Source organism: Oxyura jamaicensis, chromosome 1 (assembly GCF_011077185.1).
Source record: "Oxyura jamaicensis isolate SHBP4307 breed ruddy duck chromosome 1, BPBGC_Ojam_1.0, whole genome shotgun sequence".
Taxonomy (NCBI): domain Eukaryota; kingdom Metazoa; phylum Chordata; class Aves; order Anseriformes; family Anatidae; genus Oxyura; species Oxyura jamaicensis.
In genome coordinates, this window is record NC_048893.1 from 12,597,254 (window position 1) to 12,612,033 (window position 14,780).

Below are 14,780 nucleotides of genomic sequence, written 5' to 3' on the forward strand. Positions count from 1 at the left end.
AATCTTTGCTTTTAGGGTGTTCAACCCTGGAATTGGCTTCCTAGCAAGGAATAACATGCTTTAACTTTTGGTTAGCCCTGAAGATGTCAGGCAGTTGGAGTGTATGATTGTTGAAGGTCCTTCCAACTGAACTAGTCTAGTCTAGCCCACCCCTTAACAGCAGGCAACTGCATCCTGGGATGTTGGCTTGTCCTGCATATGGTGTCTTGCTGAGACAAAGTGGAGAATTTTGGTAAGTCACGATAATCACTTTATTTGAGAAGTTGACAAGATTTTGATGTGAGCTGAAGAAACTACATAGTTAAAAACGGAAGCTGCAACAAGCTGAAAGTAGAAAAATATACTGTATGTAGATACAAAGGCTCGTTAAACTAGTTAACATTATAAAATGTACCAAAAAGTTTTTTTTTTTTTTTTTTTTTTTAAATAAACACACACACTGTGTTAACGTGCATTCAATTCATACTTTGAACTCCAGCTAAGCAGTAACTTCTGATGCAGAAAGCTTCCTATCCCTAGTGGCAGGGGAGTCTGAGGAAAGAAAACACCTTACCCCACTGCCCCCAGTTCTTGGAAAACTCAGTTTACTTGAAGCAAACCCTAAGCGCAACAGTTTGAACCAAAATAAAAGTAGCAGATTCTGCACTGAGAAGAGAGGAAGTAGTCTGAATTTCCTTATGCACAGGACCTTTACTTGAAGGGTGCTAAACAAAATGTTACTTGACCCTCCTCCACTGCCCTGTGCTATGGAAATAACTTAGAGAGAAATGCTTTCAGGTTCCTACCTTTCATCAGATTCATATTGATTGTTTTTAGGGGAATACAGGCACTGAAGATTTAATTTGTCTGAAATATTTCCATATTCTGTGACTCACACCTGAAGTCATAGTACCATAGCGGCCAGGTTGTAAGGCCAAAAGAAAAAAAAACAAGCTACCGATTCATTCAAAATACCCAAACACATTTTGGAGTTCTATTGAAATCTATTTCACAAAGCACTTAAAAGCTGAGGCAGAAGCAGCAGTGCCGGTAGGAAGACATCTGAGGCAACGGGAAAGTATTTCTTTTTTTGGACCACTGAGACTTTAGACCTTGTCTACCTTTTTATTCCAGCTTCAGAAACTGCATATGGGGCATCCGTTCTTAAGGTAATTTTAATAGGCCTCATTCCTGCCTTAAGCCAGTTTTGTCTTCAACCCTGAAGCTAAATTAATTTTAGCTTAAAACCAGCTGTATTATTTTCTAGAAAGTATAACTAGGCTTTGGCAGTGCAAGTACCATATTGATAACAATTAAACAGTGGGTTTTTAACATAAAATTCACTTAAGAGTGAAAACATTCAGGCAACAAAAGGATCAGTATAGTTGAGACAGGTTAGATAATTAAAAAAACAACTGTACCATCAAGATTTAAAAACAGGAGCAGCTAACGCCACCAGTGTGAATTCATGAATCCAGCTGGCAGATCATTACAGTCTTATACAAATCTATGGTATGCAGATGTTGACATCAGGCTTTAAAAGTAATCTATGAAAAAACTGTAAAGACACTGGTACAGTGCATTGGAATTGCAGAACAGTTGTCTTCTGCAAGATCCCAGCTTGCAGTGAGTTAAAGTGCCCATTTTCTCAACAGGAACAGGAATGTCACCTTGTCTATCAGATTCGGATTGTAGCATACTACAACGCATTTTCTCACCTTGCATAATTTCACGCTTATGTCATTGGAAGGCTGTACCCTGATTGAAGGAAAAAATTCAAGAGCATGAAAGCTTCCAAATTCCTTGTCCACTCTTCCTACAGAAAGCCCCACCCTATACCCGTAGATGCAAATAGCCTTAGGCTCTCTTTAAACTGTGCAAATTAAGTATCTTTTCAGAGTCTCTATCAGCATATATTTGACTTCCATTCTGCGAGATGTCAGTCCTCAGAGGTCTGAGGCAGTCTGTGAAGCAGACCTGTGTTTCACTTGGCAAGCAAGGACAGCATCGTGAATACTGTGAAAAAGCAGCTCTCTTGTTACAGTGTTGTCAAAAAAATTCAGTCTTGTCAGCTCATTCATAACAGGGCCTACAAAATAAAACAGTCATGGAATCAGTATATAAACTAAAGTAGAACATGGAAGACAATAGTATCTCAAGAAAATGACAAGTTGTTCTCTTGTCGTTACTTAAAACATTTAAAATACCCAGATGAATTGCATTATACTTCTACTCCAAAAAAGTGATTCTCTTTCCCAGTCATACAGAGAGGCCTATTCTTGGCTGAAGATGCTACAATTCCAAATATCAGAAACTTGGAACACTGCAGGCTCTTCTTACTATGTTTTTACAACTTCAAGGTACAATTGCCAGCTGGAAGAAATGGGGGCAGAATCTAGTCCTCAGAAAACTCGTTACATCAGTGTTCCGCTTTCAGGCTCTAATCCGTATGTGCTTGCTTTTCCTCAAATTGAATTTTAATTCAATGTTATGCAAAATAAGCACTGATATTACTGAGGCAACTGGCAGGAAAACACTCAGGGCTAGAGGGGAAGTGATCAGACAATCTCTCTCACAAATTCACAAAAAAACTCAACTCACCGCTACAGCTGGCAATACAGACACGGACTGAAACTTCTTTGCATTCTTTTATAATCTGCAATAGAGTTAAACTGAAGTTAAACACAGGTTTATCATTATACCACATCGCGGTTCTGGAAGATGTAAGCTAGTTACTGTGAGAGCTGCACATTCCACATTCCCCAGTAATTCAGTTGTAACTTACAGAGCTACAGAATGAAAACTGTGCTTATGTGAGATACTGGATTGTATCTGAGTTGACATTTACATCCTATGATGACAGGTTCTCTACTAGGTACCTAACTTACAGGTTTTCCGTGTTTTTTTTTTTTTTTTTAGGAATCAAAACAAAACAAAACAAAACCCTACTTACTGATTTTAATGTTTTTGCTCCAACTGAATCCACAAAGTTCACTGGGGTGAAATCCAAAATTAAAGAGTGGATGTTTGTTTTGGGCTCCACGAAGTGTTCAAGCTCATCAAGAGATTTTCCATTTACAGGTAACTCATCATTTGCTATCTCATGTTTTACACTTCCTTCCACGTCATTACTCTGTGAGAGAAGACAAATAGAGCTAAACGATAGCCAATACTTTTTCTGTGTAGGTCCCCTTCCTCCCCATACACAGCTGTTCTGCCTGTCTTTAAAAGGTGTACAGCTCTAACCCATTACAGGGTCTGGCTTTATCTGTATCAAGGCTTAGTCTCCCTTACCCAGCCTTTCTACGGTCACATGCAAGCAGCTTAAAGCTATTATCTTGGGGGGTGAATTACTCATTGCTTCCAAACACAGGCACCTGTTCATATAGTTTTCCTCTATTTCCTTGCCTTAGTCCTGTGCATCATCTTGAGGTCTAGATATTTAAAGGATGAGCCAGAAATCAGGCCCCAGACTTAGGCATTTGCTTGGTTTTCCCTGATAAGCACCCATTAGCTCCCCGCAAAGGGATGAATTCAAACACGCACAAAAGCACAAGTGTGTTTCAGACTACTCTGAATGAGCAGTGCGGATGGCACCTCTTAAGTGATAACAAAATTTATTACAGGACCTTCTCTTTTATCCTATTTCTGTATGATTATTCTCAATGTGCAGGGGAGAGTGGCAGAGGTAGGATCCCTCCACCTTCTGCTGACACCCCTGCTGAGGCAGTATGACAGCGTGAAAGGCTCTGCTCCCTAACGTGGTATCTTAATGTAATTGAAGTTCAACACAAGTATCCAATCCAGCCATGAGCCTCTGATCCTTCTGCTGTTCCTTAGCAGCCTGTCCACACTGCACAGTGCTTGTTCACTAAGTTTTCCTACCCGAGTAGCACTCTGTACCTTGAATAAACAAGAATGGTAACACCGAAAAGCACCATGTTAGCTGATAAAGTAGAGGTAAATATTTACCGAAGAATTCACTAGCTTCAATACAGCTTTCTTTTTGAGTTCATTAGCCTTCTTTATTTCCCTGGCATGCTTCTTCTGGGCTTTTCTCCTTGCTGCTAATATGGCACAAGGGTCCACTCCAGTCTGCCATGAAAAGAAACCATGATCAGACAAGATCCAGCTTGTTAGAATGACACTGCAGTATCAATTAGCACTGAATTCATCACTGTCATAAATTTTAAAGAAGCCTGCATTATTCAGTGTCCCTTGGTGGGGGTGAGAACAGTATAAAGTAAGAAGGAATAATCTTTGCAAGCACTGTGTTAACAAGATGAGGAAGAGATGCATCACATTCTTCTCTCGAGATCAGAGGTGCCATATTTCAACAGAACGCTGATTTGAGTGCAGAAAGCAGAGGGGGGAGAAGTGCACTTGGACATAAATTGCTAATACCTCTTGCTTTGTGGAGAAGTACCACCCACCTGTTTTGTATAAGACTCGTCATGGAAGCTACAGAAAAATTTTTCACAAATTAGTACGAGTGTAATTGCTACCAGGTCAGGCAGTTCTGTCCTGAGCTAGCTCTGCTATTGCCAGTCCCCCCCAGGCAAATATGGGTCAGGCAGGAGGTGCAGCATGCTCTGTATGCTGTTTATTCCCTCCCACCGTCTCATTGCTTGCTAAGATGATCTGCAGTTGGCCAGAGGGTCACCTTCTCCTATCTTCTCGTATCATACCAGAGGTCACAGGCTGAGAAACACTGTATGGCTATGCTAAAGGGCATGTTTCAAAAGATGTTTTGAATTTTCAAGACACAGGTCTTAAAGATGTTGCTTTGCTCACCTTTTTCTTCAGTGCACTTGTGTACGACTCGCTATTGGCGAAATAAAGTGACGTATTAGCTTGAAATATTTTTATACCAGGACATTCTTTAACCTAAGGAAAAAAAAATGTATGTCCACAGTTAGGTATTGCTTGCTCTAGAAGAAAAGCACCTGTATGGATGGTCACGGGACCCGGGTTACTCGTACTTGTAGTCCAACAGCCAACCCTGGATGGCTATCAGTATGTATCAAAGATGGTCAGCACTGTTGTGAGCAAAGCCAGTTAGAAGATCAGCGCGTCCACCTTTCTAAGTGCCATACTGCACTGAATCAATGCCATGTGACACTTCTGTTTATAACGAAGAAATGTACAGCCATAAAAAGGAATTTAGCATTCAGTTCTCTGATGTTGCTCTCTGCAGATGGTATTAACGTGAGGAAATCATGCGGATCTAGGAATGCTTCCTTTTTGCCTCCCTATCTACAGGCATAACTTCCTTCTCTTTCTTTCTTGTGTCCTCAGCTACCAAAACAAGAGACTTTAGTTTTAGCCTTTAAGAATCTTTGGTTTTAAACAGACCTTTTCGTAGATCTTAATATCAGGTCTTTCCTTTACTTTAAACCAAGTGATCTCTGAGCAGCCTGCACTCTGACAGTTGACATGAAAATGATCTGACCAGGAGCAGAGATACAGCCTGCCATATGCTACCAGCCCCATCTTTGTACAGGTGTAGGAAATGCAAATTGAATTCAGTATAACAAAAGCTGAGTTTCCTCTTCTTTGTTTACAGCTATAAACATGCCCGCATAAACTTGCTTCGTATCATATTCGAAGCAGAACTATTGGTGAGAGAATGCTTTCAGATTACAGCACGGTCTTTTCACATTGTTTTTTACAGACTGGCTCCTGAGTAAAGGGGTTTGTAACCTTCATAGCAGCATCTCTGAGAACATGGCAGAGTGTGCAGGAAATCATGGCTGCTGTTTGCAAATACATACAGCATTCTTAAAGTCATTATATTCACAAAATATACTGCCTTCACCAAATTTTGGCTGAACAAAATTGCATTTATAATAAGCTGAATGCATGGCAAGCAATCGTGTCATCAGTCATGTTTAATCAGCAGGGCACGGGCAGAGGCAGGGAGATGCTGCTTTGAACAGCTTGTGCAATGCTAAAGAACACAACCGTTTGGGTCCTGCTGTCTGCACATTTCATTTAATGCTGCCACAGTTAAAGAAGGTGGTCTTGTATACATTTGAGTACACAGCAAGTTTAGCAGTGTGGTGGGGTTAAGCAGCCAATTGCCACCGTTACCTTTGTTCCAATATATAGAACTGTTCAGTGCAGAAGAATGCACTCCTACCTCCTCGTACTCTTCCACATCACAGTAGATATCCGTGTCAGGAATCTGACCGAGGATTCTGTATTGAGGTCTGGAAAGAAATGGAAACAACTGTTGCAATATTATCACTTATAAACTGGAGAAGTGAGTGCTTAATAAAGGATGAAATTTATCTTACATAGCGGTTCTGTTTGGTACAGGTTTATCTAAGCATGGTCAAATGCAGCAGGCAGCCTGGGGGAAGGCACGTGACCGCGGGGCCATTTGGTGACCAGTCAAATTTGCTTCTGTCAGTGCAGAAACAATTTGGAAACTTAGCACTGTAATGTTGTCATTTGCCGAAAAGCACTGGCCTGCAAAGTTACAGAGTAAATTTTCTTTGGTGTAAACTGGTGTGACTCCACTGACCATTTGGAAATATGGCAGCTCACAGTGGCACAAATCATGCTGCAGTTTCAAAAAGCCGTTTTGCTCCTGGGACAAGCGTGCCTGAGAAGCTGAACATTCCCAACTCAGAGGCAGTATGACAGCAAAATACATCACTGCTCTGTTAAAAAGGACCGAGCCATACCCAGCTGGCAGAAGAATACTCTTATTTAGGCAGAGTGGAAATTTCACAGTTTGGTTTCATTCCAATGCAGATGGAAACCAACACTTCTGTAGATTTTCTATCTAGATGTCCAAAGCCCCGAGCCTAAAACCCTCAAGTAACAGGCGAAATCCTACCCACACATGCAAGAAATCACTCTGGTCTAGATCTGGAAAGCTTCACAGTAGAAGTTTTGATTTGGGAGCAAGGAGTGACTTGAAAAACATGAAGGGTGAGGACACTTTTCAAGATGAATTGTTTTTTTCTTATAAAATACCCAAACATTTAGCTAGTGATAACCTGACAACTTCTTCTGTACTGAGACAGTGCACACAAAATGTAAGCATTTAATGAACCTTTAGCATCCAGCAGGCTTCAAGTTCTGAATTCCAGGCATTAAAGACAAAGTAAATAAGATTAGGAAATCTAAAAATATCTCTTTATTATTGAAGTTGTGAGTCTCATGATTTCCTGAAATTTTGTTATCAGAAAAATAAAATTTGAACCCTGGATCAGAGTCGGGGTTATGTCCTGCATGACCTACATTATGAAGCAGAATCTATACTACATGCAGCTGAAGGGGTAGAAAGGTCTACTGCTTATTTGCATTCCTTAAACAAACAAAAACCACACAGAAGACCAACAAACACTAATTTTATGAAGAAGAAATCTGACCTTTGTGTTCTGTAAATAACGGTTATCATTGCAAACGTTACTGCAGTAAGCAAACCATAGTCTAGTCCCAGGAAGAGAGAAGCCACAAAAGCTACCACCCAGATGGCCTAAAAGAAAGAAAAGCTCTGAATTAATATGCATCCCTTTCTGTTGAAAGCCAACACAATAGCATAAGCCAGACTGAAGCCTGTGCATCTTTTTTGTTCAGGACCAGGCTACAATGCAAGTCATCATGATAGCAGACTATAATTGCCTTAACCTTTGAGAAGGGCATGGATGCTCAAGGTGCACTAACATAACATCTGACAAATTGTCCCTTATTAATTAACACCCTAAGTCCTGTTTTGCAAGGAATGCTGTGTTACCATCAGACTCCCAACACTGTAGGATAAAACAAAAACAAAAACAAAAACATATGCAGGGCCTGCAAACGTAGCTCTCCTTTACTGCAATCTTTTGCTGAGTAGTAGGACTGACCATGTTGCACACCCTGCTATTTTGCAGTGTGAACTGTCAGCTGTATGTATAAAATACACACAGAAGGATGGCTGTAAGAACTCCACAACAACTGTCTTTGTTTCTCTGGAGGAGACAAACTGTTGCATGTGCAGGGAATCAGGAAAAAGTCAGAGAAGCTTGCAGTTGAAGAAGGGAGAATTGAATGCTTCAAATGTGCTAAGTCCTGTGTGTCATACCATATAGAAACTACGAGCTGCCTTTCTGAGCCAGCGGGACAGCTCCTCAGTTTGCACTGAGCAGCTCAGCCAAAACATGAACATACCATTTACTCCTGATTATCTTGAGGATCTAGTTCTCTGGTTGTCTGGAGTCTTGGAAATCATGATATATATGATGGCAAGTAACTCAGGAAGTTGTTTATCGCATGGTCAAAAACTACCTATGTGTCTGTACACTGTGGTCTCTGTCACATTTCCAAGTTCCCCCAGAAGTAAGTGTGTTAGTTTCAACAACCACTGCTGCAAATCACGGATCTTCTTGCTTTGGGTCATCAACAAACATGCTGCCAGTTAATCCAGAAAACTACTCTGGACAAGTTTTTTTGTCTTCAAAGATGAGAAATACTTTCAAGTAGTTTTCCTTGTTCCTCCATTTCAAATTCTTCTCAGGCATTCTCCACAGCATTCAGTACAGTTCCTATAGCAACACGGCACAAGCTTTGCTTTTAACGCAGCTAAACTACTTCTGACCTGAGTTAAAGGTTGGTGAACGACAACAAAAACATTCTTGTCTGCAACGGATCACTCTCCTAGGGTACTTACAATTCAATGTCTTATGTTCTTCTGCAAATCAACACCAAGCTGTAACTCCTCAGTAATGTTTCTACTCTGTTTTAGAGGATAGGAAGAAGAGCAGCAACACATTTAATACAGGAAAATATATGCACTGGGCTGCACGTTACTCACCAGTTCAATCTTACTGGTTTTCCAGAAGTGTGCGATATCTCCAAACTGCTTAAACATTCCTTTCAGGTTCACCATTACAATTGCAGCTAGCACTGTCTAGGAATATTACACAAATGCTATTTTCAGAAGCAAAATAAAACAATTGCCAATAAGAACTTCAAAGCATCAAAAATAATTGTTTTCTGTGCTTTGTAAAACGGATACAAGTCTACTGAACAGATGGTCCATTTAAAAAACTTTTTGAGAAGTTCAGTGGAGATACACTTTTCCTGCAGCCACAGAAATGGCAAGCCAGAGTCAGCACAGCTTGATTTACTTTCTCCTAACAAGAGAAAGCATATATTCCTGAGCTTCATGCTACTGCAATTAAAGTAGCTAGACTATAATCTCAAATTCAAGTTTCTCTTCAATAACTTCCAACAATTCCTGTGGCAGTCATGTAGGTGTAAATCAATATACTCTTATTTAAAAAAATAAATGAAATGCATATCGTCCTATGCAAGACAAGAGAAACAAGTTTATTTTTTAAATCAATACATATCTATGCACAAAAACATATTTTTATACGAGTAAGTAAAATTGCAGAAAAAGCAACTTGTCATGCTGAGCCATCAACCCTTCCCAGCTCATCTGTTACTTTCTTTTAACTTTTTAACCTCTTTCCAGAATTCTTATGCTGTAATCCAAGGGGATTATTTGAAGATATCAATTTGTGTTTTTAGACAAAGTCTAGAATGGCCAATATTAAAAAGAACTACCAAAAGAAAAAAAAAAAAAAAAAGCATCCTGGATCCTTCAAAATATTTATTCATTGCTAGTTTAACTTACAGCAAAAACGTATACAAAATTTAAAGGTTTCTGGGTCAAGCCCTAACTGTATTTGCTTATTAATCATCCAGCTCATTCTATTTTAAGCAATACCAGCTGGCTTCTGTCCACTGACATGCAATGCCTAACAGGCAAAACTACATTACCTGTGGAAGTGGTTCAAAGAGGTATCCAATAGCCACAATTACCAACAGAACCATAACTGAAGAGAGTGCACCTGCAATCTGATCAAAAAAAAAGCCAGAAATGACATCTAAGTACTAAGATGTGCCCCAAAAGGCAGTATTGCTGATTAACTAACCACTCTTGTGCTTTCCAAATGGCTGATTAGTCAAGCTTTTGATCCCTCCCACTCAATTTGTCCATTTCCCTTGTCATGCAGCCTTCTATCTTGGCCCAACCTGGATATGAAACAGGAGCAACTCCAGTTATTTCTTTTGGCCCCAGACCAAGAATAGGGCGGTTTACTGAAGCTCCAGACTTTTGCTTTGGAGGTCCAAAAAAAAAAAACAAACTTTGGCTCAAAATTTGGGTTTACATACCTGAGTTTTCCCACCAGTGCTTTCCTGAACAAGACTCCGAGACATTGAACAAGTGACTGAAAAGCTTTGGAAAAATGACCCCACAGAGTTGCATATTCCCAAGGCAATAAGTTCCTGTGTCAAACAACAGAGCAAAACACAAGGCAGTTATACCTAGCAACTGTACGAAGGTGGAGCTACCTATACATAATAATAACCACATCTTATTTACAGTGCTTGCTAGCAACCTTATCATAGCTTACACTTGTGGTTCTCACACAAGGTAATGCATGTTAAATCTTCTGTTAAATGAAGTATCTGATGAAGTGCTGGAGACATTTCTTATCCTTAAATGTTACTGTAACAAGTCAGAGTAAAAACTAAAGTGAATGATATAATTGCTTGTTTTCAAAAAATTCTTCAACTCCGGGATACCTTGAATTTTAACACTAAAATTGAAACAAATATGGTTTCTCATACAAATAATGCTGTCTGCTACAGATAATGTTCTGTTTCATTTAAACAAACACTTGACATGCATCACATCCTGTGACAAGGAGTTCTATAGTCTGGTGAACTAGCACCTGGAATCTTCTGAATAAACCAGATCTCGATACTTAGCTCTGGAAGACATTGTATTTATCAAATGGGAACTCTGTGCTTTGCTGTGAAACAAAGCAGAAGTAAAATAGCTGCACAACAGCACAGTAGCCTAAGTACCCCTTTTACTTTAATGGAGAAATGAAGGTGAGAATTATCACTAGAAACATTCAAATATTTTTACCTGATTCCCATCAATGGTGTAACCATGTTTAAGGGCAAAGATCTTGGCCATTGATACAGCCATTGAAAATCCAACTATTGCTATTGCTATCGCATCCACAAATATTGCTGGGATGAGCTGAATCTCAGGAACTGCTGGTGCTCTTAGCCTTGGAGAATAAATAAAAGGTTACAAATTACTATAATAAAAGGTACATGCTATATAGAAAAGGTATAGGTTGAATATCACCCCTACCCTTGAGGAATATTCCCTACAACATCCACGCCATATGATTCAGTCAGATTCATTCCAGCTGAAACTCCTGTGCCAATAATAACCTAAAGAAAGCATAAACACATCATCATCTAGCAAGACATCTGAAGGACTAGTAACAGTTAGCTTATTATAAACACACATAAGGGATTACATTTGTTTGTCAATTGGTTTTCTAAGAGTCAGGGGGTATAGAAGCAGATAAAAAGGAGGAAGTTCCACAATTTTCTCTCCATCACCTACTACTCACTGGTTTTATTTTTTTTTTTTTTGAAACAGTTAACATGCATGCTATGATATGGTCTGAACCACTCAGATTCCCTTTGCTTGAGCCAGCCCAGTACGCATTAGGAAATAGACACAGAAATGCGTGTACTAAGAAATTCAATGCAAGGACAAGTCAAGGGGGTCTGCACTGCTGTATTTTCATGAGTGCAGCATGCACGTTATCTACAAAAATAACTGGTGCAGCAGCAATGAAAGCTGCAGGTATAAGATTGCTTTGCTATTGTCTTTCTATCAAATAACACTCTAGTACAGCATCTCTGTCATCTTTCAACAGCACCGCCCTTCTTTGTTCCTTCTGTCAAGACTGCATTCATGCCTTCAGCTACTCCCTTCCTTGGCTGTGATTTTGTGCAGGTTGTTTGAGAGCTCTGGTTACCTGAGAACTCACTTTTAAATCCAGCCACTTTTAAAGGTGAAAGATTACGCGATTAAGGTTATTAAGATACCTGGCTGCAGCACTGATTTTGTTTTGAATGACTATACTAAAATACATGGGAAAAGCAGTTTCAGAAACAGAGAATGGAAGGTTAAGTAGCAAGTTCCTGGTTCCTGCTTTTCTTTCTACCACGGCATTTTAAAAAGAAAGCAAGCCCTACAGAACCTCTGGATCCAGCATCCATAAGCATCTCCTTCAGGAGGGGATTCTGAGCTCCTGTACTCCATGCCACTCAGAGGCATGTCTTGCGGAGACTCATTCAGGTGCCAAAACTCCAGGGCAGAGCGAGTTTTACAGCAAATCTCCACCTTCCCATTACCACAGGGGTCTGTGGCTGTTTAATTCCTCTTTGGGACTTTATGCCTAAAACTTGGGCACGTCAGAGCCTAACCTCACGAGCACCAAAACATTCAAGTGGATCAAGCCTCAAACAAGTCATGTTCAACAGGTTACCCTAAACCCCAATACGACCTGATAGAAAGTTAAATCAGTTCTACAGCTTTAGAATAGTTATATAATTTAGCTAAAGAACTTCACACGTGACTTACCACAATTATCTCCATAGGAATAGGAACTGGGAGCTTTTTCTTATAGCGGAGATTGATTTCCTTGCCAATCAACAACAGAACAATGCATGTTAATCCAACAATCAGTGCAGCAACATTGGTTGTTGTTATTTTTGAAAACACAGCAACTATGCTCTGTAACACAAATAGAAGTATCATAATTACTCCATGAGGATTGTATTTGTTTTATTAGAAAATTTGCCACAAAAAAAACAAATTCTACACTGCTGTTTTTATTCTGCATCTATAACCATAGTTAATCACTGCCTCACTAAAATCCCCATTGTTCCATTAAAATACGGAAGTTCAGAGTATCTCAATGAGGGAGATATACTTGCAATCATTTATAATATCAGTCTTCCTCAAATGGGGTAAAAATTTGAAGAAAAAGCTCTATCATGGGGGGAAAAGTCTAAACTAAACCACATCTCTTATGCTCAGCATTTTCACACATACTTCATCCTGGCAGCTACCTGAAAGCAATAAATACCAACCTCTTCTAATACCTTAAAATATTTGTTGGCAAGTCACATCTATTTAAAGCTGCATAACCCATTCTAAAACAATAAAGCTGCTGATATAATCATTGAGGTTACCATAGTAATATGATGAAATAACAATGACCTTGCAACACTGCTGAACTGGCCGTTACTGCAAATATATTTCAGTTGAAAAACATTATTAGAAAGGGTGTTAGGAAAGGAAGCTTCCTGGAACACATACGTTGCTAGAGGGTGATTCCTCTACCCATTACTCCTTCTTCTTCCACTGCATTTTAAGAAATGAAATAAAAGACCTCTGGAGAGGTCTCTAAAAAAAATGAAAAATGTCTCTGAAAAAAGACAGAAGGAAAATTACAGCAACTGTCAGGATATTATCAAGGTCCTGGCAGTACGTCTTGAAAGTATACTTTCCCTTCTATTTGTTTGGTAATTAGTATTTCAGTTTTCTGGATTAGTGAACTAAAAGCATATTAAGAAATAATCATTAGTGCCAAAAATACTTTTTTTTTTTTTCCCAGTAGAAAAAGGCTTAAATAATAGTTCGTGACAATGTGGAATTTGCATATTTGGTAAAGGTAGCTACTTACATACACAACTGAGAGGGGTCCACTGTATCGGCTAGTTTTAACTCCGAGGAGATACTTTAACTGAGAAGTGAAGACGTGAACTGCAGCAGCAGTAGTAAATCCTCGCACCAGAGGCTCTGTTAAATAGATGGCTACAAACCCAAATCGAAGGAGACCTAAACACAACTAATGAGGAAGAGAAATAGTAACAGTGTGAGTCTTACTGTAGCCTGAACATCATCACTACATAGCAGACAGACCACGGGAAACCTCTTCTTACCCCAGTGCCCAACCAGATCAGGCAGACCTGAACCTGGCATTTCCAAAGCTGCAAGTCAATGAGCAGCCACCAATGCACCAAAGCTTCCATGCCACTGGCAGGTGCCATGTGGAATACATGCAAATGTGTATTTGGATGCATTTAGGGACATACTAGAGAACCTCAGGTAGAGTTATTCTGACAGGGTAGAAAAAATGAAAGGGGGGGTCCTGTTTTTCACTCTCAAGCCATGATGCCATGACACAGACTTGCCTCCCCCCTCAAACCGCAGCCTGCATTCTACACAGCACACTGCTGAAGTGTCTATTGAAAGGGGACCCACTGGGACCCAGTGCCCCTTGCATCTGCAAGCACGTACCTGGATAATTCCTGAAAGAAGCGCGAGAGTCACAGCCACCTGCACCCGCTTGAAATCCCTGTTACTGTAATATTCGGAGGCATACGTAGTGTTCGTTGAGTTATAGCCCACAGGAATCACCTCATCAGGCACTTGTCTAACAGCAACCCCACCAACCATCATGCTGATCACAGCAAAAGTGCCTGGAATAAGAGGGAGAGGAAAATAATTGGTTAGAATCCTGACACTTTTTAGGAACTAGGCTTCCTAACAAAGACCTGCATAGATCTGTAGGACTAAATAATAAGTTTTCTACATAAATATTGTAGTTTTTAGTCCCAACATCTGCTCCAGTACTCAGCAGCATTAAAGCTGCTTAGATGTTGAACAGAGACCTCTAAGGTAAGTAAATACCATCTTTTTTAATTTCAGTTTCTGTTATGCAAATTAGACTTGTGGCCACGCAGAGAGGAAATTATAGTTCAGCAGTTCACAGTGCACATTTCCAGATCTAAGCGGAAAAAAATTGTCTTCTTTCCTAAGTAGGATGGATAAATTAACAGTAAAATCCACAAATCTGTCAAGCATTAACAATGCATCTCCTATTCTCTTAAATGTGACTTTATGGAAA

At 39.8% G+C, this 14,780-nt stretch overlaps 1 protein-coding gene across 1 annotated transcript in view; it reads right to left on the reverse strand.

The window, feature by feature from the left end:
* Positions 1-232: 232 nt before the first annotated feature.
* SLC26A5 (solute carrier family 26 member 5) overlaps positions 233-14,780 on the reverse strand; it is a 33,805-nt gene continuing 19,257 nt past the window's right edge. Inside the window, exons 6-20 of the mRNA XM_035347234.1 lie at positions 14,171-14,352; positions 13,554-13,718; positions 12,446-12,598; positions 11,156-11,238; positions 10,922-11,069; positions 10,159-10,272; positions 9,763-9,840; positions 8,789-8,884; positions 7,365-7,471; positions 6,122-6,191; positions 4,774-4,866; positions 3,952-4,074; positions 2,933-3,112; positions 2,581-2,635; positions 233-2,068 (exon numbers count right to left, since the gene is read on the reverse strand). Of these exons, the coding sequence (XP_035203125.1) occupies positions 1,926-2,068; positions 2,581-2,635; positions 2,933-3,112; positions 3,952-4,074; positions 4,774-4,866; positions 6,122-6,191; positions 7,365-7,471; positions 8,789-8,884; positions 9,763-9,840; positions 10,159-10,272; positions 10,922-11,069; positions 11,156-11,238; positions 12,446-12,598; positions 13,554-13,718; positions 14,171-14,352 (1,790 nt within the window). The 3' untranslated portion in view covers positions 233-1,925. The remainder of the gene's footprint in view (positions 2,069-2,580; positions 2,636-2,932; positions 3,113-3,951; positions 4,075-4,773; positions 4,867-6,121; positions 6,192-7,364; positions 7,472-8,788; positions 8,885-9,762; positions 9,841-10,158; positions 10,273-10,921; positions 11,070-11,155; positions 11,239-12,445; positions 12,599-13,553; positions 13,719-14,170; positions 14,353-14,780) is intronic.